At 32.9% G+C, this 21,843-nt stretch overlaps 1 protein-coding gene across 2 annotated transcripts in view; it reads right to left on the bottom strand.

The window, feature by feature from the left end:
* Positions 1-4,170: 4,170 nt before the first annotated feature.
* Positions 4,171-21,843, bottom strand: part of LOC149779117 (deoxycytidylate deaminase-like) — a 66,407-nt gene continuing 48,734 nt past the window's right edge. For both annotated transcript variants that reach the window (XM_089939670.1, XM_089939672.1), the window contains 3 exons: positions 19,611-19,758; positions 12,649-12,862; positions 4,171-10,279 (listed from right to left, as the gene is read on the bottom strand). In XM_089939670.1, coding sequence (XP_089795796.1) covers positions 10,222-10,279; positions 12,649-12,862; positions 19,611-19,758 — 420 coding nt within the window. In that variant the 3' untranslated portion in view covers positions 4,171-10,221. The remainder of the gene's footprint in view (positions 10,280-12,648; positions 12,863-19,610; positions 19,759-21,843) is intronic.

Raw genomic sequence — 21,843 nt, forward strand, 5'->3', positions numbered from 1 at the left:
TTATTTGTTTGGATACCATATGGGATTGACAAGTCGTTTTGACACATACGTGATATAAACAAGCATGTCATGCAACTTTGAATACATGCATCAAATCATTATATCTTTGAATAATATGTGATTATATTGCTGTACCGGATCGAATCAAGGATGTGCTTGACGCGAGACAAACGACAAGAGCTTCGTGCTTATTTACAGTAATCGCTAGGGAAAGTAATCACACCTACGAATGAGGTTGCTTCATCGCCTAACACTTTGGTAAAAACGAAACAGCGCCTAGTCCATTCTTGGAGACGGCATAATGAGTCAAAAACATCAAAATAATTTGAACAAAATTAGACAATCCTAGTACAAGTACTACTGAGCTTACAAAGGACAACCTCTGCATATGTGGGTATGTAACTTCCATCCAACTCATACGTCTAATCATGTATATATGTATGGATCTATGCTTGCAAGTACAAATGTATGGCTATGACTATATGGCCTAAACTGAGTAGCAGAAAAGAGAGAAAATCAACATATGTAAAATACAATAAATAATTTATTTCTTTTTTGCATTAAATCATAAAAATAGTCGTAAACGTTTTATTGCAGATCCAACTGTATCAAGTTGCAATTGAATTCTAGTGGTATTCCAAATACATTCCGATATTGAATGTGTTGGTGTACCTGTGGTCTCGAACGGACTAATGCTCAAAAAAGGGATAGGGTTTGGCAATGGGGTAATAGTCTTTTGATGTATGAGAATAATATGATCCAAAATGTCACCATTCGAATTCACTATAATTCAAAATTAATGTTTAAGTCCCAGAATATTATTGAGCACTCTGTCATTTCAGAGAAAAATAATTTAAATAAATAAATCCAACCATCTTGTAAAATGAACTGATTTAGATATTAATTCAAGCATGAATAATCTTTCAAGTTCACATCCTTAATATAAGCAGCTAAGACACCATACTGGAGCCGAATGTAGAGCAGTTTCCTTTATAACACAATCAAAGTTGTCAACAATTTTAGAAATTTAAAGGTGAACAACTTTATGTTATAGACTCAGGTTCAAGGAAGGATTTTTACTACTAATAATGGTCTAAATATTTAATCTACATTAATAGAGAAATATTAGCTATGTATTATGTAGTTTATAGAACAAACGTTATTGGATACACCATGACCTTTGTTTCTGGAAAAAGACATGTACAAAATATACAGCTGCACATAGCATATAATTACTCCGAAAAGCCAACAAACTGTACTAATTTAATATAGCATATCCCCTCATAGCGAAAAGGAAAGAGTTATGCAATATAACTTTAATTTAACTTTTGGTAAAAATAAGTGATATCTAAAATTACATAAGATGAAGTCTTATGACTCGAGCAAAATATACATGCAGCAATATAATACTTCTGTACACGAAAAAGAGCATCTGCTATTAGGTTATATATTCCCACTTAAGGTCCTGGAGTCAATATTGTATTTCTACAGAAAAAAAAAGAAAGAAAGAAAGAGGAGTATAAAAGTGAATACAATATTATATTAATTTTTTAAGATTTATAGAGGTTTGTGTGGTGGTGTTTCCGGTGGATTGGAGGAAACAACTGTTGGTTTAATCGAATCAGCTAGAAGCCTTGCACTTATTATACAAATAGCTTTTACCATGATTTGTTAGCATTTGCGTGTGGTGATTGTAGGGTCGGGCTGTCGGTGCTAGATACCAAGTTGCAGTGGTCAGTAGACCTCTCGCTATTTCAGGGTTTGTTATAAACATGTGTGTTGAGAGGGAATTGTAACTTGAGGAGTTGCGGCGGCCAATAGCGATAAGCCTGTTATTCCTATACCGATATAGGGTCAGCCCAATTTAATACTTTTTTTACTGGAAACTTTGATAACATATAGTTCTTTGTGTAACTTGCATAGTAATTTAAGTATTGAAGGTTGATTGCTCATTTTTATCTTCTGTCAGTTTTATTCAGTGTGCAGATAAATCATCCTGATTAAGATTTAGCATAATCCTTCAAATAGTCATGCAAACGTGATAATGCTTCTAATGCTTTTTCTAGAATTTCCTTGTGTTTTTAATCATCAATCAAAAGCACAAACTTTTCTTTACTTTATTGTTGTCTGCCTATTTAATATTTGCAACGGGCATTAATTGGAATATGCTCCAGCAGCACAAATTGTATACCCATTCAATTTTACATGGGCCATGTAGCTTTCTATATCGATGTTTTAAACTTATTTTTGCATCAAATACGCAGATTGGGACTATATAGGTGTCTTCACCGACGTACGAGCGTTGACATGTTTATATGCAATAACTCGAACTTTTATGAAGCCCATATCTTTTCGACCTTCATTCAAGCTATGTTTCTAAAAAAGTTAAAGCTTAAAGGAGAGAGTATCTAACTAATATATAAAAAAAAGAACATTTTTGGTGCATTCGCAATCAAAAGACATAAATGAATGTGCTCTTGAATGAGTCTCGGCTTGATTGTTTCAACATGTCACTAAGCCCTATCAAACTTGTTCTAACCTTAATTTGCGAAAAAAAAACATACATATATTTTAGAAATAATATCATTCAGGTACGGGAATGCTCTAAACCATATATAATATTACTTGTATCAGATATAATGTCTCATAGTTTTATCAAGAATTCTCCTGTAATACCCAGGGATAGCATTTTCCGTTAAGTTTGCATGTTGTATTTCTATCTCTCAATAACAACACCTGAAGACAACATAGCTTAAGGTATATATATATATATATATATATATATATATATATATATATATATATATATATATATATATATATATATATATATAGCATCATGCCCCTCCTAGGCACATTATCCTGACAATTTGTACACACAACGCTTTTGAAACTCGAAATATAACGTGACTGCAGGCTTGCTTCAAGAATGAATTTCCAGTGATATCTTTTTACAGTTTGTACATGTATTAAATTATGTGAGCAATGTTGCGCTAATCACTAAGAACTAAACAAATCCAGAATTGTATTGTATATGTAGCGTTGTTGTTATGTTTCCCCTGCTGTCCAGCAACCGAATAAGTATCGTTAAGCATTTCTACAGTGCATTATATTATTGATTCAATTATTATACTAAAGATACTCCCGGCTACTAACTATTCGGATATTTCAAAATCAATATTATTCATTCGTTTCTTTCATTATTCGTTCGCGATTATCCGAACGTTACCTGGAATTTTATTTTTACGCTGCCAATTTTGTGCAAATTACATAATAAGGCTAATATATATATATATATATATATATATATATATATATATATATATATATATATATATATATATATATATATATATATATATATATATATATATATATATATATTACATAATAAGGTCAATCATGGTTAAAATCGATGCCAACAAGTCAGTGCTGCAAAATTTGACATTTGGAAAGAATGCTAGTAAAACAGAAAAGCCTTATCATTCGGAAGTGGTGATATTTTCAACTTGAATGACTACACAAAATGCAATCCTTGTACATCTCAACTTCTACAATATTGCTGAACACGTCTTTTGACATGTTTGCCACTGTATAAATTGAGATTTGCTTTTAACCCACGTAACTCTATCAAATGTACCGTTTACGTCATTTTTAAAAACAGCTGTCACATTTGTTATTATCTGTTTCAAGTTGCGATATTCAGTTGTATCGCATTATTCTTTTGTCACCCTTCATACCATTGTAAGTGTTTTGTGTCTCGAAATGAATTCATACTAAATCTGCACCGGTTGCAAATAGTGTCATCCAATCATCGCATGTCTTTTTAAGTCTGGTATACTATAATTCATACATTACACATCTGAATTCCTCTAACACTGTACGATCACCATTTATTCGATATTTTTTGAGACTTACTTGCACCAAATCATCTTCTATTTTTGCCCTCCCCGCAAATGAGATATGACTTATTTGCACATGAAAATGTATTTGTATTTGGACATATTTGTAATGTTGTTCTTATCCTGGTTTTTTTTAAATTTATTTTCCAGATACCAAATTCACCAGTTAGTAGAAAAGCAAAATTCAGACAGAAAAGAAACATCATAAATTGAAGTCCCTGTAGTGGATATAGCTGAGATAATTTAACTAAGAACAAAATCAAATCCCTTTACATGTAATACAATGTATTCTTTATTCAAGTGTGACTATGAAGATAGAAGTCGAGTCTAAGCTACATGAAATAAGTTCTGCTTAACACATTCGGAGCAGTTAATAATGATATTTTCTAAACTAGCAACTTATCAGTATTCAGGTGGTATACCTGTCGATGGAGTAACAGTCTTCTTTTATCCGATAACTTATCCATTGCATTGAATAAATTTAGAACTTTTTACAAACATTATTCTTACCATGTCAGCATGTTTATCTTATTATAACACTCTAACAGTTCTAATATATTTATCTTCAAAATTTTCATGAATATTAATTGAGGTGTTCTATTCAACCTAATTGTGCTTTAAACTGCAGTGTAATCTTTCAAATCAATAACTGTATCCATAAACTATATAAATGACTTATAGCCAGATCCTGGGTGCATTTTGCACAAATTCAACTGTCTAGATAAGAAGAAAAGTTGAAATGTAATATGCATTTTCTACGGCAACACAAGCCTTTTAATCTTTCAACATTCACATACATTGCATTGAAAATGCAATTTATCGATTGATCCTGTCAAAGATCCATGTCATAGTATCACTTATTTCCCATCTAAATTTGGTATGTCAAGTGTTGAATAAACACTCATTGATATAATCTGTTTCATTTATGTTCACTATCACAATGTCTTTTTCGTGATTGCCCAGTCATAAGTCTAATACTTAAACTCAAGTTAATCTTTTACAGAACTAAATTGACCTATTTTCCAAATTACAAGTATAGATGATGCCACAAAGATGTCCAAGCAAAGTTTTATTGTCAAAGCAGTAAACGCGGTAAAATTCATACTCCTTAACCTTTCTCATCAGAACATCTTCAAAGTATTATTAACGATTCTTTAAAAAAAAAAGTCCTTATTCTTATGTTTCAGCATTTGCCTTGCGGAAATTTTACAATTTTTAAAATGTTTTGGGATCAACTTTTCAAGTAAAGAATCTTCGTCATTTTGTTATCTATGTAGCAAAACTTCAATATTTTACTCTTGCCTTTAAAGGTGTAGAAAAAAGAAATATTAGACAACTTAAAGCAAACTATCAATCTCTATACCACAAGCCTGTCCCTGTGGGTTGTACAATAAAAGCAAAACCATTTATCACTCACATAGAAAAGCCAGAACTTTTCATTACACGATTGTATATTTTATTAATATTGAAGTCCTTTTGTTCTGCTAGTTTCAATCGGTACTCTACGCATGTCATTTATGCAATCAGCTCTTTTCTAGAGCTGTTCGTACTGACCTTGGATGTGTCATTCCAAGACATAGAGGCTCAATTTGGTCACCGTGTCTAGGCGCCCACTGCATATATTTTACACAAGATCATCACCACTCCAGAGTTAATTACGCTTTCCCAGGGTAATTCGCAAGCAGTTCAGTGGAGTTTCTATATACTTTTAATGTGGAAAGCTTTAGATACTAATATGGAACTCAGTCGTGTATGCAAACTATTTTAGACGGATGCTGAGTCTGAACCAATCAACCTCTCATTTGTAAATCCAAGGATTATGTCACTGAGCTTCATTTAATATTCCTATTATTTCTAGTCTATGTGAAGATTAGCTTTCGCTGTTTGCCTGTCAGCGCCTCAAATTTCCTATGGAGATGAACTGATTTAATCAGTTTTCAATATTTATTATCTTTCGAATACTGAATGAGTGAATAGTAATTCATTAATAATGTTTGTGAGAATTTGATGCCGTTCTCGTGACACCTTACCGACAGTTGTAATAAATGTGGTCCTGCAATGATGCCGTTTCTTGTGTCGTTTAATGCGGCATTAATGGAAATTATCCAGCAATGATCAGAATGGAAGATGGGACAGATGTCATTTAATAATCAGTCATATTTGTTTTATTTTTTGTTCTAGGGTACAGACCACTCCAATTTGGCTAGCATCCTCTTTTGCCATCTACTAATCGTTACTGCGCCATGACTCTAATGACGCAAAAGTCATCTTCTAAAACTGCTAAGGCGCAAATTGGACTCCTCATTATAATAGAAGGGTAATTTTACCCTGCCCACAGAGGCCGCAGCTCTGGTCTGGTAAAGTAGATCGACGTGGATCTTCTTCCTGTGAGCAGCATAGGTGGGATATGTCGACTACCACTCAGCAGCTTTAGCACTTCAGAAACCTTCGTAAGCTCGTAAGTTTTGTTTGGTAAGGTTCTAAAACCATGAAATACTTTTTTAAACCCACCGTGGTCATATACTAATTATAGAAATACTATATTGTTACAAATAATGCGATAAGCGAAATAATTACTTTTAAAACATCTAGAAAAAGTATCATATTTTGTAAGCCACCTGATTTTAAAATAAATTTTGAAACCTATCACTGAAATTATTTTGTTATTATATATATTTGAAAGGTAGCATTGTTTTTATTCAGTCCCACCAAATTAATTTTGATCATCAAAGAATCACTCAGATAAAACCTCTTATGAGAAAGGACACATGCACACTCTTAAACAATCATAATTTGATTAGATTATTTCTAAGCACTTTTGAGGCCTGACCAGATGATCTTGTTCAGGCGAATACAATATTTAGAGAAAATGAAACGTGCACGCGGGATGTATGGAAAACGTTATGAGATACAAATCTATGCAAAGAGCAAAATTCGTTGAATTTCATGTAGGTGTGGTCACCTATACATTGTCACAAGATTAACTGGAGTGTCCGACGACATAATAGGGCTCTGTGTCGTATTGTTATGGTAACTGTATTGCAGTTTGTTACGCATCTAAGTGATTTGGAATTTCTGGTTCACATTGTCGGTTATGGTAGGTAATTATTCCTATGGTATATAAAAACTGCTATATTAGGTTAATATCTTACTCTTGTTTTCTTTTTTCAATTATTAATCACAATGCATTTTGCCTAGTGGATAGATGGTCCACCTCAAGTGCGGGATGACAGATTCAAATCCCGGTCGAGTCATAGGAAATACTTATAAAAATAATGCTGACATCTGCCTCGGTTGGCGCTCAGCATTAAGTTATTGTTAGGACTGGTCGGCCTGGTACAAATCACTGTCAACTGCCACACTGCAGACATAGTAGTGATATAACTGTAAAAATGTTAAAGCTACGTTAAAAATCCAAATCACACATACACACATACATTGATCAAATACATTGATAGATCTATAGGTAAGTCAGACTTATTTATAACTTTATATATCAATCTTATATGTTGATAAGTTTTATACTTTAATCTACCTGTTGATAGATATATATATCAGTCATATATATTGATAAGTTCATGACGTTGATTATATCCGTTGACATATATTATATTTTGTGATTACTTGTTGAAATGCCCCCTTTAATTGGTTCCAGTTGTAAACGAAATTGGACTGTTATATCTCCTGCTGCCCTTTGTGCAACTGAAACTACTAACATTATTTTTAATGAGCAATTAGTCAAGTTTTATGTTTACTGTCTTTAGCCATGATGAGTAAATATAGCAATGATGTCACGCTTTGCATTTGGGGATTACCCACGGAAAAAGGGAATGATCGCATGTTCATGGCGGTCATAGGTAATTACTGAAATAAACAAATGATGTAGCAAATTTAAGATACAAGAAGGTGAGCAGTTTTAATTTTGGAATATCGCTTTTCAACGATCTGCTTGCAGAATAAAGAAAGCTCAATAGGGTTAAAGCAGGATTTACTGAAGCCTATATGACTCGAAAATCTTGGGGATATATCAAGATTTGTTTTGAAGTATCCATGAAACCAGAATTATAACTGTCATTTCAACAATAGACATTGAAATATACAACTTTGCATTGAAAATAATAAAAGGCCTGTAAGAAGAGTGGGGTGGCGGGTTACCGCGGGCCAATGTCTAAACTTTAAAACCGTGAAACTGGTTTGTGATACGAGCGAATTTTGACCGGTAACTATACCAGTACATTGATGTGTAATTGCCTTTTATTCCATAATATTAGCACGATTAACGTAGTTTTGTAAAACGGGGTGTAAGGCATACATATGATTCTTTCAAAAGCCAAGCAAGGAGACTGAATAAAAAAAAGGGATTGGAGCCTTAAATCGGACGGTTATTCGTGGCACTTTTAAAACCTTGTTTACACTAAATATTGATCGATCCTTGTCCAATATGCGTGGAATTCGCAAAAAGATTCGCCGTTTCTGCCTCTGACGTGCCATATTTTCCCCCAAGACGTGCCCTGTTTTCATATTCTGGTCAGCTGTGGTCGAACTGCACAAAAGCTAAAGAATAGTCTTAAATAAACCAGTAAGAAACCCAGCACGACTAATTGAAAGTTCATCATTATCAAATCAGCTATTTTCTGAAAACGACTGGCCTTACGCCATAATTCAAAGCATCCATATTATACACATTTGTGTGTTACGCAAGCACCCGCAAATGATTGGCAAATAACGGATTCACAATTTTGTTGAACTAAAAATACCAAAATAGCCAGCGTCATGGTACCGTACATGTGGCAACTATTTTCACCTCTTTGTATATCAGACCTTATTCCATTTTTGTCAACTCGTAAAGCATTTAGTATTGTTTATTATAAAACATGTATTATGAATTAGTTTTGTGAGGACACATTTGCTGCGTGCTGTGTATTTTCATTACTTCTTTTAATTTAACGATGGTAATTAAAATTGGTATATACAGTTAAAAATGCAAAGTGTTCATTCATGTATGATTTTTTCGTGAGAATGGCGCTATAGTATATGGAGTTACAGCATTCGTAGTGATCATTCGTGGGATTGAAATTAATTGTGGACGATTTTCTTGTTGTGATTTACTTTTTGCTCTAGTTTATTGTTTATTTTGGTATTATTGTAGAGATAAAAACAATCAGTAATTTACGTGAAAAAATGTTTGACTTAACATTATATTTTGTTAAAATGCGAATTCTTGACAGAAAAATAAGCATTTCGTCACAACAATAATTCACAGGTGATACAACATAACTTGTGGTTTTTTTTTGTTTAGACGAAATCAAAATCGAAGACATAATTTAATAATCGTGAGTACTCTGCAAAAATGAAATGATATTAACGAAATCGGGAGGTTGGCGTGTCGCAATCTCAAAAATCGGGAGTTTGTTTTCCTCCTGGCGTGAAAGCATCGAACCGTATTGTTTGTTCGCTATGTTGTCATACTGGGATTACATTTTAAAGAGTTAGGTACTTACAATTTCAAAGCAAAGTAAAAACGTTATTATTGGTGCATTGATATAAAATGTCCAATAAAATAAAGCATAAACAAACAATAATCGCGTCAAAAGGGAGAGGTAGTTTTATAGCAACTTGCAACTGCTAAATTAGTGTGATCGTTCGATCAAATTATATACAAATCTAAATTAGGCAGAAACAATAAGAAAACAGAAAATTAAATAAATTACTTTTCAAACAAATTTATATCATTTATTTTTAATAATATGCACGCCAACCTCGAGATAATTATACTATACATGTACTTTTTTAAATATCAATTTGCCTAAATAAACACATTTAGAACCTACCTCGTGCATTTTGAGATGTCTCAGAGTTGTGAAGCCGCTTATGCGCGGGTCATGCACATTATAGTCTTTATATCTGTTCAGTTTGGGGGTCGGCTTATACGCCAACGGGTTTATACGCGATTATATTCGGTAAGTCCTAAAAATTTCATTTAAATATATCATGACCGTCAAATACTACAAAACGGTAATAAAGCTCGTCATATGGAAGAGAATCGCCAAGCATGCTTCCAAAATGGACAGTACTTAATCATTTTAATATAAAAGAATTAAATCAGTTTGTGGCAACATTTACAGCTATGTTTTCAGTAGAATACATTAGTCTTTAAAGTAACATTACTACAGCGTATCAGTAACACGTTGAATTTTCTATCCTTCCAAAATTTCTAATAGCTTTGCGTTAATCTTTAATGACTGCTTGACATATTTATTTGTGTTGATACAGTATCATTTGGCATTTGTATTCTAAGTATTGACCAAATTAATGAAATCTACAGTTTTCCAAGTGCTGCCAAAAGGCTCTCCAGTTTACCCTTTGGTTCGTACTTCCTGAAAAATAAAATACGTTATTGGTAATCCTTTGTGACAAGCATATGACAAATTAGGTACTTACTAAGCAATAACAAAATTAAGAAAGTAATAGGAAGTGTAATACATAAAGAAACCTTCCAGCTTGAAAAAGAGGCAAACGTGTCAGCCTTTGTGAAACTTCTGAGTTTATAAATGCACGCAGGGGGAGGGAATGGTCATGCGACTGTTCGTGAAACATCATATGGTCACAGAAGAAATCAAGACGACAATCAACTTAGGTATTTAATAAACACTTAACCCAAAATAAGTAAATCTGACATTCTTACAAACGTTTATTTTGACTACACCCGGCATTTATATCTTTTAAAGCATTTAAAGTATCTGCTGTCATATTCCTCGTTATATTTTATTTTCGTTTTATTTTTGTCTGAGAAAAGACCTCGATACATAATCCTCTTAAGCGTAAATATTGCTTAGTTTTCCTTTAAAAGTATCTTACAAAAAAGATGATCACGCTTTTTAATTTGTTTACTTCATGGAGAAAGCAATAATCCACACAGTATGTAAAAAATCAATTTGCAGCATATTTTAATCAGAAGCGATCGACATGACATTGATAGCATTTCAGTTTCTATTTGAAATCTTTAGAAAGACCATAATTCTATATACCAATGATCAAGCTATATCAAATTGTTCAAATTTCGTCAAGCCTTAAACATCACAAACTGCATTCTAGTCGTCGATATATATATATACCCACCACAATGCATGACCGCTAGCATACATGATGAATTAGCCTAACGAATATAGAACATTAACGTTTTAATTGTACTGATTCTGGATGAAAAGTTTCTCCCATAACCTTCAAAAAATACTGCTAGGTCATTGCTTAAAATCATATCAAATAGGGCAAGCAAACATTACAGTAGGATGAAATTTTGCATTTTATTTTGACAGAAATATTCAAGAGTCAGAATTCAGAGAGTGAGAACTCAAGTGTATGAAAAGTGCAAAAGTGGACAAACCAAAAAAAAAAACACAAGTCGACCAATGCTGTCGATTCCTTGATATGCACTTTGCCCCTAACAACCAGATCATTCTAACGTACTGAACATGGCAACAAATCATACTGTTGATTGTAAGAAGGATCGATAGCAAGGTGTCATCTCGTTTAATATGAACTATGATTAGTTTTATAATATAAGAGTAAAATCAAATTTATTAACTGTCATATGCATGAAATAGTTAAATTGTTTGAAACTTCTATCACTTATGATGAGCGAAGTTATTGACATACTCCCTATAACACATGTGCTGAGGAAAGATTAAGATGCTGCATTTTCTATTACCGAATAAACATTATCATACAATACGTATGAAGTTTAAAGCGTTTAAAGGTCCACTATATTTAAACTGTATATAATAATGTCAATAGAGGTACATGCATTTCCTTAAACTTAAGTGATTGTCTAATAATAATAATAACAATAATAATAATAATAATAATAATAATAATAATGGAAAAGCATTAAGGAAATTACCCAGCTTCGTATCAGTCAGTGCACATAATAGGTGTTATGTTGAAGACAAAATAACATAGCCATAGATTTAGCTGAACTATGTCCTGTACCAAAATGATGTGTCTTACTGCTTGTAAGTTCTACTTAACTTTTTAATTACAAGTAAATGTATAAGGATGTCCTAGATTTTATTTCCTCTCTTTGTTGTAAAATTTAAATGGGTGATGGAAGGGATGGAAAATAGACATGGAAAAGACAGGGCAGTATTATTATACTTTCAACTGTCCACACAAATGCAATGGTTTGATTGTATTTTTTTCGTAAGGTAAATAACTGCTATTTTAAAAATGGTCATAGGTCTGATTGTACAGATTCAATTACAATGCTGTTTAAAATATGAAATCTGCTAATATCAACTCTCACAAAGAATTCCATCTGAACCTGTAATGGACAACAAACCGTATATTATGCAGCAGACAGTATGAAATGATGCGGTAAAGAAGTGTATACAGGAGTGAAGGTTTCGACCATATTAAAGAAAAAGTAAAACGCATTGCCAATAATGGATTATACACAATTCTTGGTGATCAAACCTAAACATGAAAAGCAATTTTTTTATGGCTTTTAATCAATCCTCTAAAATTGAAAAAGAAGAAATGAATTTTGAGGATGCTCTTATATAAATTTAGTGCTAGTCACGTTAAATGTTTAGCAGACATTGGTGTTTGTTTCCATGGTGAATTGGTATAAATTCATGACTGCGCTTTGATATTATGGCTTTGCTAGGCAATGCTTGCTCGCACCATTTAGACTTGTGTTTTATAGAATGCACGGTAAAAATATTGACAAACAAAAATTGTATCTTACTTAAACTCGATTTTGGCCGTTTCCAACAAAACTTTCGACGAAGCGTATTCTTGTCTGTCAAACCCTTTGTCGTCAAGGTAGACAACCTTTGTGATTCCAGACTGGATCATCAATTTTGAGCACTCGTTGCATGGATACAACGTGGTGTATAACGTACATCCTTGTATATCAGCACTCATCTTGTTGACGATGGCATTCATTTCTGCATGGCACACTAAAGAAAGAGAAGCACGAAACATCTTAAAATGTATAGTCTGTGCTTTCTAGTGTGCATTTTCCCTAATTTAAATCATATCATATAGAGATAACGGTATGGTTAGAAAAAGGGAATGTGGACCTCGGACTCAAAGCAGGGACAGAATGAAGAAATGGTGTGAATGGTACGAGAGTTTTAAAACTGGTTTCTTGTGATAGCTGTCGGTATCACTAGAGGGTTGGACTTTCGTTTGCTGTGCTTAATGTGATTTACAACGTTTTGTAAACATGGTCAGCGTGAGTGGTCTCCATTTGCTGTTTACGAAATCAGCGCCCTTAGATGGACCGAATTCTCTGTCTTGGAAATCATATTTTATTATTTGTTTATTACCTTAAGTTTCCAAGAAAATGTAGGATAAGAAGCCAGGGCATATCTCAATTTCATTAATTTCAAATTTACTATGAATTGGAATTCATTGAATAAAACTAATTATGAAATATTTTATATGATCAAATCATGGTATATTCAGCTGTAGAAAACTCTAACAACTAGTACATAATATCCTAGTCATAAAGTTGAACCCATTATGTGTATTTTGACTCTCATGCACTATAGGAAGAGAAAGTAGGATGGATTTGTTTCTTTATTTCAGTTAGTAACGGACTAACAAACAAATACATTGTGCGTCTAAATTAGGTTATTCGATCATATGTGATATCTATTCTAGGTGCTCTAATACAAAATAAAACATGCATTGCAGTTTCTTCTACAGTTAAGGATACCATAAGACGTTATTTGAATATTTATTTTTATTTTTTTGCTGAAGAACGTTATGATTCAGATGAATACTTTACGATCAGATTTTGCCAAGAGCATTCATATTCAAACGTTAGACTAGAATATCCAGTTGTGGTTGAAGGTGTATTCTTGACACCTTGTGATATGGAGATGAAAATCGATAATGCAATAGGTTATCACAATAATTTATAAAGCTCATCAGATTCATTAAAACTATTCTAGGACTAAATGCTGTACAAAACGCTGACGTGGTAGAAAATGCAACTACATAAGCAGGTAAACAGTCTTTAATAGTAGGGTTAATAGTAAATTTAATAGACGAACGTACACTACCAGCTAATATAAAATATACCAATCATGTAACAAACAAATATTTATTATCATATCTCTGCTTACAGGAACTGGCCCAATTTACTTTTCGAAATCAATTAACATGATAGTTAATATGTAATTATTTCGTTAACACAAAGTAAAAGGAAATTTTAGTACAATTGCAATTAGCAAGTTAATCAATTCAAGCATTAACAAAATAACATTCTCAGATATAAAATATTTTTCCGGCTGAATTTAAAAGCTAGCTTTTTACACGAAGAATTGCACAAGAAAATATTGTTTTCTTTTTAACAATGAAAATACTCAGCAATATTTTACTTACCGTTTTAAATTTATCATTAAATGAATACACATGCCCTGCTCTTTGTACGTTACGACATGTTCTGCTCTTAAATCAAGGGTTCTTGCTGTAAAATCAAGAGCTTCTGAAACGGTGTCAACTGTTGCGCCTTTTTGGGGGAACAGCCGGTTTAACTTTTCTCGCAATGATAACTTTTCTCTAATTTTTGACTAAGCGCTATTAATATTTTCTCCAAAGTTGTTTTATATGTATGTTAAATGCCCAACTATTTGTGCTTTTACATTTGATAAAGTTGTAATATCTCTTTTGATTTGGATTTTGTAGCTGGATCTTTTTTTGTAACAATATCATCTTATGTTTTCTTTATATTGTTTTCATTCACGTCAAAGTCTATTTTATTAATATTTGTGAATTTACAACAGCAGTCCACACATCCCTTTGATTATCATCCATCTTCATCATTAAACGATATATGAATTTTTGCCTACATCGATCGTTATAGCTAATTCTTTTGCCGTTCCATTTGAATCATTAGATCAATAATTCTCTAAATGCAATTATCGTGTGTTTTTGCTATATAAGTTGAAAGAAGATTACCAAATGTGTTTCAGCAACAATATCGGTAATATGTTGCCTGTTGGTATTATCTATAACTGTAGTCATTTTTATTGGTTTGATTTTATATTGTCTTATATTTGTCCATATTTTGCATTTTATAGTCCAACCTCATGATTCAAGAACATTATTTGATCCTGTTTTACCAGATATAGTATCTAATGGTAAATTTTATGTTTTTCTTACCTATTAGAGAAAGATAATTATCAATATTTCGAAACACAATGTTTTATTTGCAATATTTAAAACTGAGCTTTATTTAACTTATGTTCATTTTCACATAACTTAAAATTACGTTTGATATCTTCTTTTAATTCATCATTAATTAATGGTTGAACTGTTAGAAAAGGAAGGCTAGGCAGTCCATCTGGTGGTAAAGTATAAGGAGTACGTATTTAAAGAGGACCAGGAGGAACACAAGCAAGAAACAATAACAACTTTCAGTCATTGTGCACTACTCAAATGAACCAAAATCAGCCTGAAAGAAAACGTTAGGGTTTATAATTATGTAGTCAAGATATTGATGTCAATTCAATATTTGAAGACGGGATAACAGGAAATAATAGTATCATACAAGGAATATACAAGGAGCAATTTTTACGTGACTGATAAATACTAACATAAAATGGATCTAAAACAAATCAAGAAATGTTATCAATTTGTTTCTTAGTGCTAACTCAGCCTATATATCAGTCATGGACAGATACAGTGACAGTCTAGTTGATAACTTGAACTAATTGCTGGAAACGGAATTAGATATTTTAGTTGAATTGTATCCATTAGGTTTAGCTTGCCAATGTCAGCGTTAAGCGCTGTCGTTCTAGCCTTTAAGTACTTTGATTTTGAAACAATAATCAAAAATGTTCTATAAAACGTGACGTAATTATGTTAGAAATTCAGTAGCTACATATATAATTTAAACATTTAAAAGTGAAAAATAACTCGAAAGACAACTAGAAAGTAGTTTGAACATAACCGGAACATGAAAAGTGTGATCTAGTAAAACATTTGAAATCAACATGAAAATAACTTGAATATCTATTCCAGTGAAATTTAATCACTTTTCAAAATAAATAGAAGGTAGTAACTATAAAATGAAGAAACTAGCATCGAAGAAGATAAAAGATTCTATAAAAGGTAATCTTGAGAATCAACTTGGAAACGTTCACAAGAATTTAAGAAAGACAGAGCAGAAAATTGCGAAATATTATGGCTGCTTAGAGAGCTAAATGCAAGGAGTTATAAAACAATGACTTACATAGTGTTAAAATAGACTACAACAGTTATTATTTGATTGATGGAGTAATTCTTATAGATGCATGTATTATATGCAACACCTTATACAGAATATGTCACGGACGAGCCTGCTAATATATGATCCAACGAGCAATAGAAGAGGACAAAAAGAATGAAAAATGGTAAAACAATTTCCAGAATTGTTGACGATAATCGGATTAAAAAGCTAGTTAATAGACTAGTTGATAGTGGAGTCATAACCAACTTTAAAAGCAATAATATCAATATATATCAATCGAAATACACAAACAACAATTAGCACCTTTTACCACGAGACATCAAACTCAGTTCGTACTGTTTGCTTTAGAAGCAATTTTTGAATAGATTCCCATACTTGCAGCGGTATGGAAGAAATACTAAACTAGGTTATCGCAATTTATTTCAGCTAATTTACTGACGACTCTTTCATGGCACAAGGGATACTACTAGACAGGATAATCATATAATTAAATTGTATATAAATTGCGTAATGACCATGAACTTAAATTAAAGTTAATGAAATTAATTTAATTAAGAAATATTTAATTAAAAAGATGGAACATTATAGAAAAATGTATAAAACATAATATTAATTGCTACGTTTTAGAGCGATTGGAAAAGTAGTGTTTCCGGTGGATTGGTTGTAACGACTGTAAAATTACAAAGAGTTACTTTAAACAGACCAAGTTTCACAATTAAAGATGAAGATTAAAAAATAATAGATTTTTGCGGTATGCCAATAATATGTATATTTTGCACATCTCAAAGCAGATTATTTTGCAGATTCGCGTTAAATAAATGACGAAAATATTTTCAAGATGTCGAAACAACTTTAGTTTCAAACTCCACGAGTACGGGGAGAAAGAAATGAAAGATAAAGCACTTAGTCGAGTAGAAAGAAATTAAACTTAAACATCAATCGTAATATAAAGTCAACAGATCCGACAGAAAAATGCGGTGCAGCTAATGTGGAATTGTGTACAGAAACGTGTCGACGTCCAACTTACTTCTGACATTGGAAATCAGTATACACCCATTTGGCTAATTTGTTTATATTGTTCTTTAACTTAACTAATACTAACAACTTCATAGTTCATTCCTCTTCTTATGAATGAAATATCATCTTGAAGTTAAAATACTTCTTTTAATTAGTATATATTTTTACATTAATTTTCTTTCTCAAGTTTTCCATTTGTTTTCTAAAGGACATCACTATTCAGTGACTGAAAAGAATTTCATTTAAACTTATTGGATGCATTGTATCTCAAAGATATGTAAAATTTTCATATGATGATGAGCACGGCATCTGACAGAATGTAACTTCTCTCTATATCATTTTTAGTTTTAATCCCATCTGAACACACAGCTTCCAAATTCGATAGGTAATAACATATATTTCTTCCTTTTATACGTGCATAGTAAATTAAGTACTGAATGTTGTGCGATAATCCTTCAAATAGTCGTAGTGTTGGTACTTTTATAGCTATTTCTAGATATCTTTGCGATATTTTAATAATCACTCCAAGGCATTCAAGTTTACTTAATTTGTTTGTTGTTTGTAAATTTAATGTTTGCAGTGGGAACTGATTGGTATACGGCCCAGTCGTACAAATATTTTTATATTGATATATAATTTGCAATTTAGTATATACCCATTTGATTTTACATTGGTGATCTAGTGTTCCATACAACTATTAAGTCGGTACATAGGTGTCTTCATCGACGTATGCGCGTCAACATTTTACATTCACAGTGACTAGAACTTTCATAAATCTCAATTCTTTTTGAACTTCATACAATGTTTAAAGCTAGAAACATTTCGAAAGATTAAATGAGGGATCAGAAATAAATACATGTATTGATGTCATAGTTTCAATCACAGGAAAGAAATCGTTTGAAATGGCTTATAAACGCGTCTGGACTAGACGTTCTCGACTCATCCCTACACCATATTAAATTTGTTCTTTCCTCGATCTGTGAAAAAAGATACCTTAACCTGTATTGTCTCCAGGATTTGTTATCGTTATAATGTACGTTATATATAATGTTGTATTCTGTAATTTTTGTCATTGTGTGTATCTAAAATTTCAACGTTACATTTCCGTTGTAGTAATAATTTGAAAAATCACACAACATGTAAGTATTTATATTTATAATATATGATTTATTACACATGGATATTACGATAATCTTTTAAGTTTTATAATTCTTCAGGGCATACTACTGTGAACAAAGTTTGTATTCAAGTCACAAAGCAATTAAAAGATTCACCATAACTTTTCCACTGTCAGCACATATTTTTGCCGTTTATTATTTGTACTTGAAAAATATGCAAGAAAGTATAATTTTATTTTCAGACTCTATGTGATCTATGTTATATCAGAGCGCTCCACACGCGTCTTTAGTATGATAATAAATTAAGTTAATCCATACATAGAAATATTTTCTTGATTGCTTGTTTCAATTGGTGACATGTCCATTGATTAGTGATATGATCTAAATCAATATATTCTAATTTTGATAATAAGGTCCACGAAAATTGTATGGCAGTGTCGTGACAATGAATGTGGTTGATACAAAACTCACATGACCTTTATAGGTACAGCACGTATATCGCAAGAATAATAATTCTCGAAAACTTTGCAAATTGGGTGAAAATAAAATTGATATTCAAATTTAGGATTCCCTTGACAAGAATTGAAAACAATAGAATAGTGATTTGTAAATATGGTATAATATTTTAGTGTCAATAATGTAATAAAGGGTGTAAAATTATAATCAAAATTGATACATTAGAAGTGTGTGTATATTTTTGTGTGTGTGTGTGTGTGTGTGTGTGTGTGAGAGAGAGAGAGAGAGAGAGAGAGAGAGAGTGTGTGTTCTATTGTTGTAGAAGTATTTGTTATATCCACAAAATCAAAAGTTCCTACAGTGTCTAACCTGACGACTAGCGGACCAGGTTACGTGCTGATATAGCATCTATTTTGACAATCGCTATCGTAGGTGTTGTTCATATAACAACTAATTTGACCACAAGTAGCTGCGGTTTTCATCATAACAACTGACAACCAGAGGCTAAGGTGGCCTGTTATCTTTATTATTATTACAACTATTTTGAATGTAAATAACCCGGTCTTTCTAGTAAAGATTTGAAGTTCAGTGACACACAGGTATGTCTCCATAACAACTAGTCTGAACGTAAGTGGTTCAAATTTATATTGTTATAGCAGCTAGTTTGAGGACCAGTGGCATAAGCCAAAGGTTAAAGATCAAGTGGCTCAGAACCCGCCAAGGATTAAATGTTTCCATTACTTGTAGCATTGTGCAAAACCGGGAAAATAATTAGGATGGGGAAGCGTAAATGTGTGTGTGTATTTATGTGTGTGTGTGTGTGTGTGTGTGTGTGTGTGTGTGTGAGAGAGAGAGAGAGAGAGAAATACTTACCATACAAGTGTTTGTTTTTATAAAACTCAGGTGCCTTCCCCCATGGAAACTTTTTATCATTGTCCTCTAAGCCACCAGCGCCATCAGGCATTCCGTTATAACCAATTCCGACTATACGTCTCTTTTCATTTACGATGCATGCTCCAACCTAACGAGAAGATATTCTTGTATCATATCGTATCATATCAGATCACATCCAGCAGCAGAGAGGGTGAACCGAACTCATTTTATGCGCGTTATTTTGGTAAACTAAGGCTTATACAAAAAACTAAAAAATACGCTGATAACGTGAAACCGGGGCTTCTAGCTTTCCGAGAGTGAGTGTCTCTTACGGGTTAGGTGTTTTTTGAGGTCGCACCCTCTCTGCAGCTATTAATTAAAAATTGTTATTACAAATAATGGTTCATCCGGAATCTTACACTGCACGTCTAGCTCGAATGCAACTAGAAGTAATTAATAAATTTCTCCCCGTGAGAGATTCTTTCAGAAAAATACTACAAGAACGGCAAGAAGCCCAAGTTGAATTCGCTGCAGGCACAGAACAATTATTTAAGCCTATCACAACAGCTACTGAAAAAGTCGTAGCGGCTACTAAAGGACTACTTGCGCCAGTACAACAAACCGCTGAGCACACAGGAGAAATAGCGGCGACAACTAAACAAACAAAATCGATTTTACGAGCTCTTCCAACTGACATAACTGCTGCACAACCTCCCCCTGTCGATGAAGAAATACTTGAAGGTATTGGCAGAGTTCCTACTGAAATCGCCGACGTGACAAAAGAACTTGCACCTAAACCTAAAGTAAGAAAAGAAAACATTGAACTGATTAAAAAAATTAACGAAGGTGTCGTTGAAAACATTAGAGAAAAAGTTATAAAAAAAAGATTTTTCGTGATGCATTTGATAGTTTTCTTCGAAAGTCTAAATTTTAAAACCTAATTACGCTGACATATATACTGATAGTTATTTTTAATGGCTATATCGCGTGTAGTATAACAAACCCCCGGCCAGAAATGATGATGAATTATACATTGAATATATTAACGACATAAATACATCTATTTGGGAGTCACAACTTCAACAACAGCAAAGACTAACCCCTCCCCCCCAGCAGGAACCTTCATATCAGCTTCCTCCACCTCAGCAACAAATAGAACAACAACAATCTTCTTCACCGCAGCAAAAGTTGATGTCGGAACTTGAAAGATCTAAAGAGCTACTTAGAAAAGAAGAAAAATCGCCCTTAAGACTATTGAGGAAAGAGAAGCAACCGAAAGCGGTTTTACAGGAAGTGGTCTTGTTACTCCATGTCCTATCACTATTCTTTCTGACGTAGGACGACTAGAAGTTCTCATAGGAGGAAAACGTGCTGGTAATAATTCTCCAGAAATAATTAATGAAGCAGCTGATATTTGTGAACCATTATTCACAGGCGATATCATGGATATTACCATTTACAGGGAACTTATTGATGAGCTTGTTGACGACCTTGATTAAGGGACTAGTTTTCACAATGATTAGATAAATGGCACGTACAATAAGATGATCGTAGACAATAATCAGCGTGGATCTGTAATAGTCAGAGTAATAAATTCACGATTACCAACCTTCAGAGCGATTTACGGAGTCGGACTTGGTGATGTTGTTCATGGATTATTCAGAAGGTGAGCTCCAAAATTAGCACCTGTTGCAAAACAATTATTGATGAAACCTATTTACGTCTTTCGTGAAAAAGTTCCTGGTGCAATCGTCAACGTTGCTGGCAAAGCATTCTCGGCAATCAACGAAAGACTAGCACGACTAATAAGCAGAGAGCATGCGATCCGAGCACAATCACCAGTGAAATTAACAAGCACTGAAGTAATGCCTGCAAATGTCATTAAAATAATAAATCAAGCTGCAAATCAAAAACTAGCATCGCTAGCAGATCAAGGACCCAGTGAGGCAGGGAATAATATTTCAAGTTTAATATTAGGAAGCGGAGTTTACCGAAGGGATAATCCTCGTGTTAGACGAAAATAATTATAATCAAAATGTTTAAGCGCATATCCGACACGGCATTTGACATGGAAGCACCGGTCCTAAAAGATGAGTCCGTGCGTGATTATCAATTTTATTCTTCTGAAGCACGACTACCAGATCGGAATGAAAGAATTGAATAACAAGTCCATGATACAAGCAGATACCTTTTATCCGCTGAGGCTTTCATTGAGGTAGAAGGTTAAATTATA

This window comes from Sinohyriopsis cumingii, chromosome 17 (genome assembly GCF_028554795.1).
Source record: "Sinohyriopsis cumingii isolate HCF-2022 chromosome 17, ASM2855479v2, whole genome shotgun sequence".
NCBI lineage: Eukaryota > Metazoa > Mollusca > Bivalvia > Unionida > Unionidae > Sinohyriopsis > Sinohyriopsis cumingii.